The sequence below is a fragment of the Callospermophilus lateralis genome, chromosome 9, assembly GCF_048772815.1.
Source record: "Callospermophilus lateralis isolate mCalLat2 chromosome 9, mCalLat2.hap1, whole genome shotgun sequence".
NCBI lineage: Eukaryota > Metazoa > Chordata > Mammalia > Rodentia > Sciuridae > Callospermophilus > Callospermophilus lateralis.
The window spans coordinates 103,295,811-103,311,671 of record NC_135313.1 but is presented as its reverse complement, the minus strand read 5'-3'; the positions used below and the strand labels follow the sequence as shown (position 1 = coordinate 103,311,671).

The 15,861-nt window shown below is 40.7% G+C and overlaps 1 protein-coding gene across 2 annotated transcripts in view; it reads right to left on the bottom strand.

Annotated features, from left to right (window-relative positions):
• The window catches only part of Ccdc93 (CCC complex scaffolding subunit CCDC93), an 85,455-nt gene that overhangs the window by 14,476 nt on the left and 55,118 nt on the right, over positions 1-15,861 (bottom strand). For both annotated transcript variants that reach the window (XM_076865612.2, XM_076865613.2), the window contains exons 13-21: positions 14,842-14,904; positions 11,242-11,315; positions 9,876-9,957; positions 8,946-9,017; positions 7,457-7,510; positions 5,823-5,885; positions 5,489-5,597; positions 3,337-3,419; positions 1,201-1,238 (exon numbers count right to left, since the gene is read on the bottom strand). In XM_076865612.2, coding sequence (XP_076721727.1) covers positions 1,201-1,238; positions 3,337-3,419; positions 5,489-5,597; positions 5,823-5,885; positions 7,457-7,510; positions 8,946-9,017; positions 9,876-9,957; positions 11,242-11,315; positions 14,842-14,904 — 638 coding nt within the window. The remainder of the gene's footprint in view (positions 1-1,200; positions 1,239-3,336; positions 3,420-5,488; positions 5,598-5,822; positions 5,886-7,456; positions 7,511-8,945; positions 9,018-9,875; positions 9,958-11,241; positions 11,316-14,841; positions 14,905-15,861) is intronic.

Here is a 15,861-nt window from a genome sequence, read left to right as displayed (position 1 = left end):
TTACCTTGAATTGTGGCATGTACCATTTAATTTGATTTGGCTTATAAAAATCTAAGAATTGGGAGACAATTGGGATGGGGAGACATATCCAGGTGATCCTAAAACCAGGGCTGAGAAACCTGGTCCTGTTGCTAGAAGCAGCAGCTAAATGGTTGGACTCCTGCTGTGCTAAGATATTTTTTCTCATCTTTAGCTCTACAGAAGGAAGAATACTAGGGGCATCAGAACACATCCAAGGACTGAGAATTATTCCAAAGGGTGGGCCTGACAGAGCAGAACTCTTCACAGACACCCTCAAACTGCAGGTTCTCTTAATTATCAGGAAAGAAAGATAAAGCATCATTTTTAGAAATGTCTTAAGACTGTGAGGTACTAACTGAATCTGAATCTTATGAGGGATTTGTCATAGTTTTTGTTTTTCTTTCTCTCTCTCTCTCTCTTTCTCTAATTAGAAAAGAAGCATAAAATCTACAGTCTGTAATTTATTAAGATCTCAGTATGGGCCCAGATAAGGGGGGCAGTAGAGTTTATTCTAGAGAGAAAGGAAGCCTGCTAAGTGGGGAGCAAGCTCTAGGCTGCCAGGACTGTCCACCCACTATCCTGGCAGGACTCGCTCCCAGATTGTAGGCTTCCTTTCTCTCTAGCACAAACCTCTGCTGTCCCCCTCTTCTGTTTCAGGGTTGCTGTGGCCTAGGTATAGGTGGGCTTTGCATCTAATTTTTAGAGGAAAAAAATTCATATGTGAACAAAATGGTTTAGAGGATACACATTAACTTAAAAGAAAAAAATTACAAGATTTTAAAAATATTTAAAAATTATAGTTTTGTTACCTAAACTTTAAGGCATTTCTATGTGCTTAAGAATAAGTGGTATTAATCTCATCTTACCAAGATGAAACTAATATTCAAAAGATTATAGCAGCTAGGCCAAGTCAAATGATTTGAGAGTTAATTTTTTCCTAAGCTACTCTTTGGTGTTTTTAAAATGCACTCTAACATCATTATATTTTTGCAGGAACTCAAGGATAGTGTGACCAATTATATCTGCTCTTAGCAGAAGAGGTGATAGAGTGAGAATCACATACCCAGCTTTAAGGCCTGCATGTACCGTTCTCAATCATACCATGACAATACAAGGTGAAAGCAATACAAACAGGAGGGCAGCCAGGGATTTATAGGAGGGAGGATGGACTGTACTTACTGGGAGAAGTTCTCATGAATTGAGTTCAGCAGGCTAATCTGGGAAGTTAAAAAACAAGCTGTAAGTAGAAGACGAACAGATCCCTAAACTACCTTGATTACTGAAAGCTCTCCTCCTCTCCAAATGCTGCTTCTGAAAGGAACATATATCTTGTTTAAGTAGATTAAAGCAACAGATGAAAGAAAAAACAGAGTAATATGTTCTTAGTCCTACAGTTTTTCTCAGGGAATCCACCTCTGTCTACTCATAGAAAACTTTTCTTCATGTGATACATTCCCATGGAAATGTAGGATGAGGGCTCTTTGAAGGGCCCTAAATACCAGCTGAGAAAGCATATAACTAATATGAGGGCTCTTTAGGCAAGATGCTACCACACCTGCTTCAATCTTGCTAGAGACCGCACTTTCTCTTCAGGGCTATCAGTGCAGGGGTGTCAGCTGGAATCCTGAGTGAAAGCACAGGACACACCTTACTGCCCTTCCCTGAATCTTCTTGCCTACATGCCCAGTTGGTGGTTGGCTCTAAGGACCTCTAAAGGAATGCTTCCTTAATGGTTCCATTCCCATGGAAACTGCCTAAGTCTCTACAACAGCACCCTTGACTTGCCTCAGGGATACTACAGTCCTGGGAATAGGCAAGTCTGGAGTCTAACAACCTATGTTCTCTTTTTGGCTGTATGCTCACTCAAACTATGGGCTTGGGACTAAGCAACGAACATATTTGGACTTCCAGTTCATAATATGAAATGCGGAAATGATATTCTTGTCTTTAATGCTCCAAAGAGAAGTTTTCTAAAATATCACAGGCATAAGTCCATTTGGAATAAAACATAATTATTCAAATGCAAAATTTTAACTGTGTTAATTTGGCTTTGAATTAGAAAGTCTAGCCTCTCCCAGCAAGTCTAATATCCAAGTTCAAAAAAGAAATGCAACAACTTTAAACACTGAGGGTTCATGGCCTTCTGAGAACGGGTTGAACTATTCCTCCGTTAGAGTTGGCAAGTCTTCCCCTATAGTCATGGCCTGGGCAGAGCTCTGCCCGATGTCTGACTCAAATCTCACCAAATACACTCATTTATTTAAAAATGTTAGATTCCTGTCACTATGTAAAGGTGTGGATACAGAGAAATAAATTTCAACCCCTTATCAAGTAGTGAGTTTGTCTGATTTGACTGAAAATATGCAACAAAAATAACAAAAATTAGATGCCTTGATTTGACTTTAGATGACACATCATATTACTCTTATTAAAGTTCTTATAAAAGTTCTAATTAGTTGCAGGTCAAAAGGTGATAATAAAAACAAATTCTGTAAGCCCCATCGTGAGGGTGGGTAGAAACTAGTATGTACTAAGAATCCACTGTATGAAAGGAGCTTATACTTTCTCATACTTTATTGATCATAATCATCATCAGAATCAGATGTGAGGTGAGGTGAATGAGGACAAACTAAAGCTCAAATATGACTTGAAATCCTGTGCTCTCTTCACTACACTGTGCTGTTGTCAAGACTGGGGCTGTTCTTTTATCTAAATTCAGGTGCACATCCTACCCCAATCATCTGATGTACAGGGTATGTATGTGTGTGCGTGCGTGCATACGTGCATGCAGGGGGTGGGGGCGGGAGCTGAATCACAGTAGGAGAGTCAGAGAGTAAGATGGTGATGGAGGCATGCCTATTGTTAACTTTTTGCTCCTGTTTCAAATTTTCATTTCTCTTAATTCAGAGGAATGCCTGCGGTGATGAATAAAGAGCTACTTTCTGAGCTACTTTCTCCACGTAAGCTTGAACAAGGCCACCTACTATCCCCAGTCACTTAGCTGATGCCTCCCTTCCTCAACACTTTTTCCCCAGCTTCAGAGCTTGCACTTTACTTCTTTTCATGATGGTGTTTCTCATGGGGCACTACAGAATGGTTGTCCACCAGCCTCAATTCATGGCAGATGATGAACTAACTCCCAAGGAATCCTACCCTTTCTGGAGATGAATCCCAGCACTGAACATACAGTAGGTGCTCTTTCTACTTAAATTGAATGAACCCATCCCAGGCATCAAATTCATTTTAACTTCCTGGAGTAAACTGCATAGTTAGCTGCTTACTAGATTAAGTTATTTTCTTTTTAAAGGTTCTTACCTCCTTTTCCAAGTAAACCTTTTTATCATCCAGGGTATTATACAAAGTGAAGAACTGCTTCGTTTCTTTGTGCACTGCTGAAACTATAAATACAAAGAAATTAGCACATGAGTAGTAACACATATCAAGTTGAACTAAACATTCATTCCCAGAGGAAGCACACTGCCAGGACTCAGGCCTTCCAGGGCTGGGAGCTCACTCTCTAATGAAGCCCCAAAAATGTACAACCTCAATCACCTTGGAAATGTTAAAAAAAAAAAAAAAAAAAGTCACAGAAATGAGAATGTCTGTAGGTGGGACCCAGGTCATCCAATAACACATTATAGCTGCCACAAATAAACAAGGCCTCCTTCTCCCATCTTGCTCAAGAACAGGTGTAGGTTGAAAATATCTGATGACTAAAAGTAGATATAGATTTTTTTTGGTACTGCTTAAAAAATGGCTTTGGTGTAAACATGCCTTTAACAAATTACTTTAGGGTGAAAAATTTACTCTGAAATATACAGATGCAAGGCATTATTGTTAAAAGCTTTTGAGCAGACAAAGGAAAAGATTTAAAGATAAACCCATTTTCTGTTAAAAACTGTCATTGATGATATCCACCTCTGATCATCTGAGTCAATCTGAGGACTGGCTGAAAGCTCAGATTGGTGGGCTGGGATGTGGAGAGGAGCATGACCTGGACTTCTCAAGCAAAGACAGTGGGCTCAAGCTTGAACCAGGGAGGTGCTGAAAAACCCTGGCCTTGAGGCAAACTCTTAGATGGACTTTGAAATGCCAAGTGGAAAATCCAGGAAAGTGACATTATGGATTTAGGGAATGGTTTACAGGCCAAGATGCAGATGTGCTAGAAAGGTAGGGCATGGGTGACTGTAGGAGGAAGCCCAGAAGATGTGGCACTTTAACAGTCTATCAAGGATTTTGAAAATTATCCAGTAAGTTATGGAAATTATTAAATATTAAAGTTTTTGAGCAAGGGTACATGACCAACTTTCTGTTTGAGAAAGATTACTCAGGCAAGAGTTTAGTGAGGGGATTCGACTCTGGGCAGAGATGCCAGGAGGCTGCAGCACCAATCTGGAAGAAACGAACTTGAAAGTTAATAAGCAATAGAACTGATGAGCAGCAGGAGTTAGAACTGAGTGGACCCAGTTCAGCTTAAGGAAACAGGATAAGGAGGCTGAATTCAGTTTTCTACCTTTTGGGTTTTGGGTATAAGGGACACATGGAAAGAGGGAAGGCTAGAGAAATAGTTAGATCTTGCCTAGGGTGGGGGAGTGGGGGACTGGGGACAGGCTTATAGGGACTGACTTGGATCCTGAAGGATTTTCCCTAACAGAAGAGAAGGGATCCTGGTCCATGTAATTGGAGGAGCCAGAGATAAGATACCAAAACTCTGGGTATGCACAGAGGCAGTGTGTGGGCTAGTGAGGGTTCAGATCAAGAAATGCCTCCAGGTAGGTCACTCATACTGTGGAGGACCTATCCCAGGTACAAGAAGGAAATCTGCTTTATTCAGAAGGCCTGGGGGAGGCTCCTGAATATTTGTCAGCAGAGAGAAAAGCAATTTTATTAGATGAGACCTAAGAGACTTGGAAAAGCCACTACAGTACAGCTAATGGTCATTTATGTAAGATATTATGCAAGCAAGAATGTAAGGCAAGAGAGGTGGGCACAAAAAGACAACGGCAACTTTAAGGCCATTCTGAGCCTAACAAGATGGAGACACTCATTCAGGCTCAGGAGAATGCTCTGGGATTACTGGGTGAAGATGATGGTATTAAAGTGAAGACCACATCAACAAGAGAGTCTGCAGAGAATAATGAGTAAGGACCCATCCAGACATCTGGGTCATAATGTTCCACGTGAAATTGGAAAGTGGGAGTGCAGGGGAAGATCACATGGCTGACCAGAATGAGGGCTAGTTTAAAGCATTACTCTAAGAGCTCAATTGGTAAAGAATCTGTCTACAGAGAGCACCACAGTGTTCCTCCTGGAATCGTGAGTGCCTGATGACAAAGTGAAGCCCTTCCTGGAGTGACATTTGTAGACTGTGCTCTGGAGTCCCCTCTGCCATGCTAAAGTCAGACACAGCCTCTTGCCTATTGGCCCTCCCCAACCTTGGGAGCTTGTAAATGGCTGATGCACCTACTTTGGCGGTAGAGTTCAATAAATCTCTTCTGATACTGTATTAGCTCAGCTCGGCTGGGCACTTCATCAATCTTGCGATGCAAAATTGCTATTTCACGATTTCGTCGAGCCTAAATATAAAAGGGAGGGGAAAATAACAATATTTGAATAAAGGCATTATATATTCTCTAGGGGCCAAAATATTGTCTCCATTCTGGAAAGAAAGAGGACTGGTACACAGCAGCCTTATAACTTGGTCTCTCTAGTTCTTACACATTGAGCCTTTAGATTCTGCAGTAGGACATTCATACCTATTTAGACCTATCTGTGTATTGTTAGTTCTTGATTTTACTTACCTGTAGTAAACGGATCTTGTAAAGTTTCTCTTTCTCCATATTATATCGTCTGTCTAGGTCTTCCTAAAAATTGAAAAAGGCTACAATTATGTAGGAATAGAAAACTTTTTTTTTTTTTTTTTGGTACCAGGGATTATTTATTAGGCATCCTTAACCACTGAGCTATATCCCAGTTCTTTTTATTTTGAAACAGGGTCTTGCTAAGTTGCTGAGGTTGGCTTTGAATTTGAAATCCTACTACCTCAGTCTCCCAAGTCACTGAGATTACAGATATGTGCCACTGTGCCTAACAAAACTTTCATTCTTTGAGTCTTTGTAGGCTGAATATGTATCTCCTCCATCTTGAACCCTCAAATTTTTCTCAAAAGTGGAGTGTAAGGTACAAGTCCTACTGCATGTGAGATTCTAGAGCTTTTTATACTGTCTCTTCCTTCACTAAGGATCCAGTATTTTTAGTGAAGTCCTTCCCCCATACCTCAAAAAATACTATGAGGAGAAGGTGAATCCTTATAGATATGGCGTGTGTTTGGAGATAGTGGTAGTTTTCTGTTTTTACTTACAACTAAGATGTCCAATATGATAGCCACTAGCCACATGTGACTGTTTATATTAACATGAATTAAAACTTAAAAATTCAGTTTCCCTGTTGTAATAGTCATATTTCAAGCATTCAGCAGCCACAGGTGGCTACTATATTGGAGGGCAGATACAGAACATTTCTATGATTATGGAAAGTTATTTTGGATAACTCTGAGAACAGGGAGATACTAGCACTGCATGGAACTGAGGCAGACAAGGTTGGATGGTTTATTACATCAAAGTTACAAAAGGGGTCAAAGGTATCCCCTCCCCTAGCACATGTGCATCAGTGTGTACAAGCATGAATGGAGACATGCACACAACCCCCTCTCTCCTCCACAGGGCTCATTTTTAGGCAACTTTCAACAGTTTCCCTAGAGTTCTAAGCCCATTCTCCTCGCAGGTTATAAAGAGAAGCTCTTAAAGAAGAACATGAAGAGTTTCCCCACTTTTCCTTTCCTCTTTCTCCTGTATTTGCACTGAAGTGCTGGGAGCTCTGGTTTAACTCAGAATAGAGGTAAGCAAACTATAGCCTGTGAGCTAAATCCAATAACTTTTGGGCCAAATATGCCTTTCTACCTATTTTTTGTAAATGCAGTTTTACTGGAATACAGTCATGTCCATTCATTGACATAGTGACTAGGGCTATTATAGCACAGTTGGCCCACAAGGCTGAAAATGTCTATTATTTGGCCCTTTATAGAAATAATCTACAGACCTTGCTATGTAGTCCAATAGAGAAAGCTTTTCCCCTCCCGGTAGAGCCCCCAAGCTGTGACAAGCATAAGCCTCCCTACTTCTCAAATGAGATGCCAGTGTGAAGACAAAATGCTTGCACACTGGCCTGGGACAAAACTCTCTGGAATGGTAACCTTCAGGGCTGTCCCTTAGGAATCAGGTGTGTGAAACAGTACAATGCCCTGAAGGCCCAAGAGACAAGAAGTTGGCTCTAGAGACCATTAAAGCAGGCATGAGAAACTGCTGAGAGAGAAGGGAAAGCTGGGTCACTACACCTTGTGAGGCAGTATCAGTCCTGAGAATGGGCAGGTACTTACATCATGAGTCATCCCAGAGGTCAGGGCTTCATGTGGCTCTCCACTGGAGAGGTTCTGAAAGGATGAAAACACAATAACTACTTTTTTAAGTAGGGAGAATGGGAGAGCTGAGGGTCTAAAAGGAGGAAGCGGGTGAGAGATGTGGAATGCCCATCCAGCTGAGAAGTGTGTTGATGTACATTGAGCATCATTTGGAGAAAGAGTAGAAAGCGAACAGCCTGTATGTGAGCCCCAGATTTTAAATTATTCTTAAATGTCTATCAGTTACACCCTAACATGCAAAACAGTAACTGCTTTTGAATGTAAGAATCTCTTTAACAAGATTATTGCAAATGGAAATGTGACCTTGAGGGTCTGTCATCTGGGAAGCTCAGATACTGGCAGAGGTGGTGATTTATATCTCAGAGGCTCAAAGTTTGAGAAGCAATTGGCAAGGCAGGCTAGGTGGTGATGGTCCCAGGACATGGATGAATCCTTGGCTCTGTTGTTCACCCATATCAGTCCCTTGCAGATGTGAAGTCATGTGGCCTAGCTGAAATGAATGAGGAGGCACCTCGAAGACCAGGGGCCCTGTGGGTGGGGACTGTGGGGCCCAGGTGGAGCACATGGACCCTGGTACTGGCTTGAAGAATTCTCTTCCCCTACCTAAGCCTCATGTTCTCCTTTATATAAGGGTGAGAGAAGGTATAGTTGATGGGCTCTATGACCCATTTAGTTCTTACTTCCTAGGCACAGGGTCCCTCAGAAATGAACTCTGAATGAAGTGTGACAAAGGAAAACAAAATTGAAGGGATCCCTACAATCTTATTTGGTGGAAGAAATGACTTCATTTTCTTTTGTGCTTTGCCTTTTTATTATTCTTTATTTATTTACAATGTAACTCTCTACCCAGGCCTGCTGTTCTATGCATGCTGGCTTTGTAGACATTCATGTCACTCATCTGTCTAGACAGAGACTTCATTTTCTTTTCTCTGTTTTTTAACTTAACATTTAATGGACATCCACGCTAGGTCCCTGGAAGAGCAAGTCTCCTGTCCAGAGATGCAACTGATGTTCCTAAAGCCAAAATGTTCCTGTAGTCCTGGGGATCTAACACAAAACCCAGCACTGCTCTCCTCTTTCATGTTTGTGGCAACATATCCCCAGCAGGACTAGAGAAGGGTAAATGGGTAAACTAAAAGACATTTTGAAGAGTAAGTGGAGTAGGAAACAGAGCTTGAACGCTTCCTAACCTAAGGCAAAGGACATAATTCTGTGATCTGGTAATTCATGCCTATTGCTCCTTTCACAGAAGGAAGAGAAGAAAGAAGGATAGAAGTCTAAAACTGTAGGAGGAAAGCAGTTGAGAAACATGTATTTATTGGTCTAAGTGAAATAACCCAGCAGTCCTTTTTAGCGCCAGACTATCTGGTGGGCTGGTCCTCTAGAGACACTCCCCACAGAGGCCATACCAGCAGCTGACTGTCTTGCGAACTAACCAAGTCCTTACCTTTCCGCTTCCACCTGGTGTTCTCTCAACTTTCAGGTTTTCGATTTCCTGCTGAAGCCGCATCAGTTCTTCCTTTAAAAGTAACATATTTACAAAACTCAGACAAGCTAACAACTGGATGCAATTATTTAACTACTACTTGATCCAGAAGACTTACTTTCATAATTGAGAACTACCGGCTCTGATCTCCAAATTTCAGCCTGGGAAAGTCCCCCCATTTCCCCTAGCAGCTGTGTGGAAGCTGTCCTTCAGTCTAAAGGGGCCTGTCATTGCAAAGGACAGGTTAGATTTATTGGGAAATGAAATCAATGAGTGGCTCAGAACTTGGTTCCAATCAGGCTGCTCTGCTTTCTTTCTCCAGCAGGCCTCAGTTTCACTCACCAGTCTATTACCTAGGACCCTGTTTCACCAAATCCTTCTTCTATTTGCTCATCTTGCCTGGCCGTTAAGATCCAGCTTCCTGATGATTCCTGGATGGGCTTGCCTCTCCTTCCCTGGTGCTCACAGAACTTGCCGGGCCTTATTTCCTGTTTCCTGCTGAAGTCACCTGTGTACACATCACCCCCACTACTAGACTGGAAGTACCCAGATGGCAGAAACTCGCTTCTACATATGCTATATAGACATCCAGGTTTGAAAGGATAGCCTTGGCTTTGTATGATGCTATTACCTTCACAAAAGCCATCTGTCAACAAAATATATTTTTTAAAAACCATTTTAAGATTTTTCTTTCCAAGACACTAGATAACATTGTTTGTTGGATACCCTCACTTGGAGGTCTCACTCTGGTACCCTCAGGTGACTGTTATATAACTGCTTGATGAATCTGCTTTTGTACTCTGCACTGGATAGAATGCCACATGGCACAGGGGAGGTAAGTCAAGAGCCTTTACAAGAGTCCTGGTTTGTTTGCAATGGCAAACAACTTACTCGGCAATGTGCTTTAAACTCCTGTTCTTGACTTTTCAGATTTTCATTCATGGCTACAAGTGCTCTCAAGTTCTGCAGAATACTGAAAAGAAAAGACCAAAAAATGACATATGGTAGCCCATTATGATTTTATAAATCATAGCTAAAACAAGAGCCCCACTAGAAAGGACTCTATTTTTAATTTCCCTTTGTGTCTTCCAAGAGAGTCTAATGGGTTCTCCACAAATGGTAATGACATTCATTTAAGTGACATTATTATTCATTTATATGCCCAAGACTATAGGCTGATCCAAATAAACATTACATATTCTAGAACTAAAATGTCAACTGTACAAACATCAGTAAGTTTCAATAGTACTAGATATATTAATGATACCAATTATTCAGCTACACTCAGGGCATAAACAGTATTGAAAACCATTTTTAATAACCATTCTGGAAAGGAAACAAGCTGCTTAGGGCCATTAAAAAAAGGGACTAATTTGAAAATAAAAATGTTAAATGCCTAATAGCACTTTGCTCCTTATCATGAAAGAAAGGTTTCTAATTACAGAACCAAGTGGGCTGTGGGTACTTTTTGTTAAAAATGTCCATCACACTAGAACATCTCATCCTGTGCCTGAAACTTTTTATGATTTCACAATTTCACTGGAATGGGCAACACCTAGTAGATTTTACACCCAAAGAGTCTGGAGCTAAATCAAATGTTAAGTGCTTCCTTCTTTCTAAACTATAATTAATTTTACACGGAGAAAAAATAAAATTATAGCATCTTGGTTGTTGCAAAAAGATCTCATCTTTTCTCCCAAGGACACATGGCTAAAATGTGTGCTGTTAAAAATATGGTAACAATAGATGGCTCTAAGGAGAACTGCGCTGGGGACAGAAGCCAAAGAAAGAATTTTCCCTATAGGCTTTTTTATACTATGAAAATATATTGTTTTTAGCTTGGAGAATCCCAAGTTTGAGGACAGCCTCAGCAACTTAGCAAGATCCTGTCTTGGGGGAAAAAAAGGGATGGGGTGAGGTGGGGTGGGGATAAAGTACCCCTGTGGTCAATTAAAAAAAAATACTGTTTTAAAAACAAACAAAAAACAAAACAAAAATACCTTTGCTGCTTCTGACTATAAGGGGAACTGCGAGAAAGGTGGGTAACTCAGTGCAGTCCGAGCATATGGCAGCAAGTGCCCAGAAGCAGTCACCTGGTTTTGGATGGGCACCCTTTCTATGATGATATTAACTGACCGGCATTGGGCTAGAAGTCATGACCTGTGGCTATTTTGTCTTGTGTGCAAACAAATTAAGCCTCCAGGTACTGGCAGTTATTTCTTCAAAGAAAAAATAAATGTATGCTGAGAGCTCTCACCTTGGATCAGCTTTGGATTCTATCTTCTCAAGGGCTGCTTGCTCTTTGTCCAGTTTCTCACTGTGACTTTTCAGCTGCAAGAAAAAATGGAGGCAACATTGCTAGGGACTTGGTAGTAGAGGGAAAAGTGTTTCTGTTTTCCTTCCCCTGGCTCACACTTGAACCCCACTTCTGACAGGTAGCCTGAGCCCACTGGATTTGGTTGCTCATTTAGAAGCAAGGTGGACCAGAGAAAGGGGATAGGGGTGAAGAAAAGCATGGAAAGGCCAAATCAGATTTTTATCTTCTGGCAAAAGAAACTTTGGCCATCGCTTCAAAGCAGCATCAAATGGATGGAAAGTTGAAGTAATGCTGAGAGAAGATGCCTTATGGTAGCAAGGAGGAAAGAAAAAGAGTGGCTAAAATAGGGAGACCTGGATTTAAATCTCAGAATGCCAGTCTTGCTAGAGTTTTAACAACCTAGTCTATTGAACAGTTTTACTTCCTTTTTCTGAATCAGATGAGGAAAATTTTAAAGCAACTCATATTTGAATGAATAAAGTGTTCAGTAATATCATACAACAGAACACATCACAGATATTTAAATAGAAAGTAAAGTAGCTTCCAGTGATTTCTAATATCTAGTGTGAGATAGCTAACAGGTACAAAATTATGAGTATGGCAAGCTTCTAGTACATACAAAGGGATAAATACCTTAAATGTGTGCATATATGAAGAATATACACATGACTGCTTTTATAGTCATAACATTTCCTAAAAGATTCAATAGAAATTGGTTATATGGATTGTCAGGAGGGGGTAAATAGATGGCCTGGTTACAGAAATACATTCTGTGCTTTTTGGATTTTGAACCAGGTGAATTATTATTATTATTATTTTTTTTTAAAGAAAGGTTCCAAGAGTTCTAGCAGAAAATGGCAAAAGTTGTAGCAACTCCTTCTTGCCCCAATTTCCACACCCCCAAAATCCAGACTCTTATGTTAGAATAAATGGACTAATCTTAATGGACAAGAAATGGCAAGCGGAATGAATGAAGAGGTCAGTTGTGTGGAGTCAACAGACACAGAAAGGACCAACTTGCAGGATTGGGTTTCTGTGTTGCAATAGCTAGGTGGGCAAAGCAATGAAGCCTGTCTTCCATAAATATAAGAGGGGGTACATGAGTCTCAGATGCAGAACAGGGTTTCAGAGTTGGGACAGTCAGTAGAAATTTCAGGATTTCTCTGATCCTGAATATTAGTTACCACTGGCTGATCCCACCAAAAAGAAGGCATCACTCTTCAGAATAACACATGAAGTATGCTTCATAAAACAGATACTGCATCCACAGAAATGGTGAAAGGAAATTTGAACATTAAATATGAGAACATAGCCCATAGTCATCAAACATTAGAAGATAAACCCATAAAAAATGTACAGATTCAATATGTGAATTCTGAATAGAGAAAAAGTTTCAAGACAACCAATGCCCTTAGCGATACAAGAGGATATTGCATGTGTTGAAAAGAATCAACCTTACACATAGAAAATTAAAGTTGCACTAGTGAATGGACAGGTAGACCCAGGCCCATGCTGCAGACAAGAGCAAGCAGGCTCCTGGCCTCTCTGAGGCAGCCATGCACCTCCCAATAGGTGTCACTTGCTGCTGCCACCCCTCTTCTGCCTTTTGTGCCTGCTTCACCATTCCTAAGTATCACAGAAAGACAAGTCTTCTTGGTTTTCAGTGCCATTAGGTTATCAGGGAAGGGAAGGTTTTGTTGAAAAGGTAAAAACCAGGAACCCTGGCATGAAAGGGTTCAGAGTGCTCACTCTGCCCAGCCAGACTTGAACGGAAGATAACCAGGCACAGAGATGAAGGTCATTATTTATTCACAGGACAACAAATTAAATTTCCTTATTAAGTTGTTAAGCACTAGATTTTGCCTGGTTTCCCATTTTTCTAGATGGGATTTAATTTTGTCCTACTAGATAGTAAGCTTTCTGAAAGGGTTTTGATTCCAGACAACCATCATTTGAATGCTGGCATCCTACTGTATCGCCTTTGGCAAGTGATTTAGCCTCTCTATCCTAGTTTCCCCATCTGCAAAACAGGGAAAAGAAGAGTATGCTGTTAGGGTCACTGTGAAGATTTAATGGACAAATACAAGTGATGGGCCCAGCACAAGGTGATGCTGGCTATTATTCTTTGAGGGAAGTAAGACTTCCCCTTATTATTGACTTGGGTCAACTCTTTCCATATTTCTTGCCGAGGAAAAAAGCTCAACCAAAGCTTGATTTAGTATTTAGTACAAAAAGGCAGTTTATAACCACTTAGAATTTATATTCTAAGACATGTCTTAAAAACTGATATCAAAATGTTTTGCCTTCAGTTTTTTTTTTTCAGATTGTTATACAAAGATTGATCCATGACTTGGCGAACTTCAGGCCAGGGATTCTGCAACATTAAAAAGTAACAGAGCAGCAGGGATTCCACCCCCAGGCACTTTGTATCTTATCTGTTAGGAATGCAGTCACAGAACTGTGTAAAGGAAGCTCAGTTGTCCAAATGCAACACAGCCTCTTTAGAGAAAAGGAAAAAAAAAAATTATTCTAATGGCCATCTTCACCCCTGTCCTTTTCAAACATTCAGACAATAACCAAAGAGACCAGTCCTGGTCACAAATGAAAAGCTCTATCAGATTTACAGCAGGATGGTGAAAAACTGCTGCATATTGCCACAAAAATAAGAATTTTAAATCAGCAGATTTCATGTGAAACTTTAGGAACTGTCTTGATTTCAGAGATGTTGTACATGGTCCCAGCTTCCAAGTGACCCAGACAGCAATAGGTAGAGACATTACAGTGAGGCCTTCTCAGGGGACAACCACAGTCGCAGCACCAAAGTCACCACAAAGAAAGCTTTTCAGATTCAGATGAAGACAGTCTTCTGTGGAAATATGAGGGACAGAAATATCTAAATGCTCCTCATGACAGAGGTGGCGGCAGAGGCATCTGTTCCTTGCCTGGTTTCCTAGGCAATCACCAGTGGGAGGAGAGTAGCACTGGGATGCTGATGTGAGATGGCGCACTCCCAGCCTGAACTGGAAACTGAATCCCACAGCTCAAAGACACCCACACACCTCCTCCCTGACCTGCAGCCCCTCTCCTTCCCCATTACACCTGGGAGACAACTGGTATTCCTGAACAGCAGCTTATATCACTTTGAGGTTCTCTCTTTTAAAAGAGATCTTCTTGCTCTTAAGGATTTCAGTCCTCTGGAGCTGCTTTGTAACTTGTTGCTTGAGGAAAAGGGGCCACTCGCTGTGAGAGACCCTGTAAGTTCTTCTATGTGCCCTCTTGCCTATCTAACCAGCCCTCCTCAAGGAATCTCTATTGACTCTCAGTTCAGACACCTCTCCTACCAAGACCACTGATGGTTTAGAACACGGCAGTGTGGACAAACTGATGGCATGGGTCACATACACCATGTGTCCTGAGGTGGACTGAACCATAAGGACAGGACTGTACTCCCATTAGGCTGATGAAACACAAGTTTCCCCAGAAGTGCTGGATAAAGGTGACTCTTGACAGAGGCCCAAGGAGGAAGAAGGACCTGCTTACCTCTGTTAGGGTTTTCTTTGTTTCATTATATCTGGCTTGTAAGTTGGTATGACTTGATTGAAGCTATAAAGGAAAGATAAAAGATGTTTACTTTCATTTGATCCTTACAGAAATACACATGTGGATACTATCCCCCATTTCATAGATGAGAAAATGGAAGTTCAGAAATATTTAAACTGAGAAAATATAGAGTTGCCAGGAACGCATGAAAAAATATCCTTATATTTAATTAGCACCAGGTATGTGTCAGACCCTCTACTAGGTACTCTGCATAAATCCTATCACTGAATCCTTACATTCAATGGATAAGACATTATGCTTATTTTATAGGCAAGGAAATAAAAACAGAGAGGTTAAGTCACTTAACTAAAGTTCTCAGAGCTGACAAATGATAAAGCCAAGTTTCAAATTCAAGTCTATTTGACTTGTCTATGGCTATAATCAATTCCGATAACCAACCTGCCTACTTATAGACTACAAACTATGTTTCAGCACACAGGATTCCAGAAGAGAGTGTAACCAGTTGGCAAATAATGCCAGATAAAAGAAAGGATTCAGGACTTTAATACTTCGAGAAATAAAATTAATTATCTTTACTGTTATAAACTCGTATCTTGAAAACGTTAATTCTTTTTTCCTGATTCCTCACTCAGCAGACCAATTACATGGTCAGGGTTATTGCACACACCAGTCTTCTTTAATATCAACTGGAGAATACTAATTTTTGTTCTTTATTAAAAAGTCTGTTATATGTTAGGTAGTATGTCTGAAAAACAATAGGTTCTTGGTAAACACAGGATCTGAACCAAACTGTAAAACTGACACAAAAGTCAGGGAGGATTGGCCTCTCAGCTGAACTGAGAATGAGTCCAGACTGCCATTTGGAACAAGTTTAGCATTCTTTCTCAAGTTCTGGCAAGAAGGAGAAGTAAGTGTTCACCTCTGTGGAGATGTTCCTGTGGGTCTAGAATAACCTTTAAACAATCCTCTTTCAATAATAAAGAAGTTCCATCCTTCATT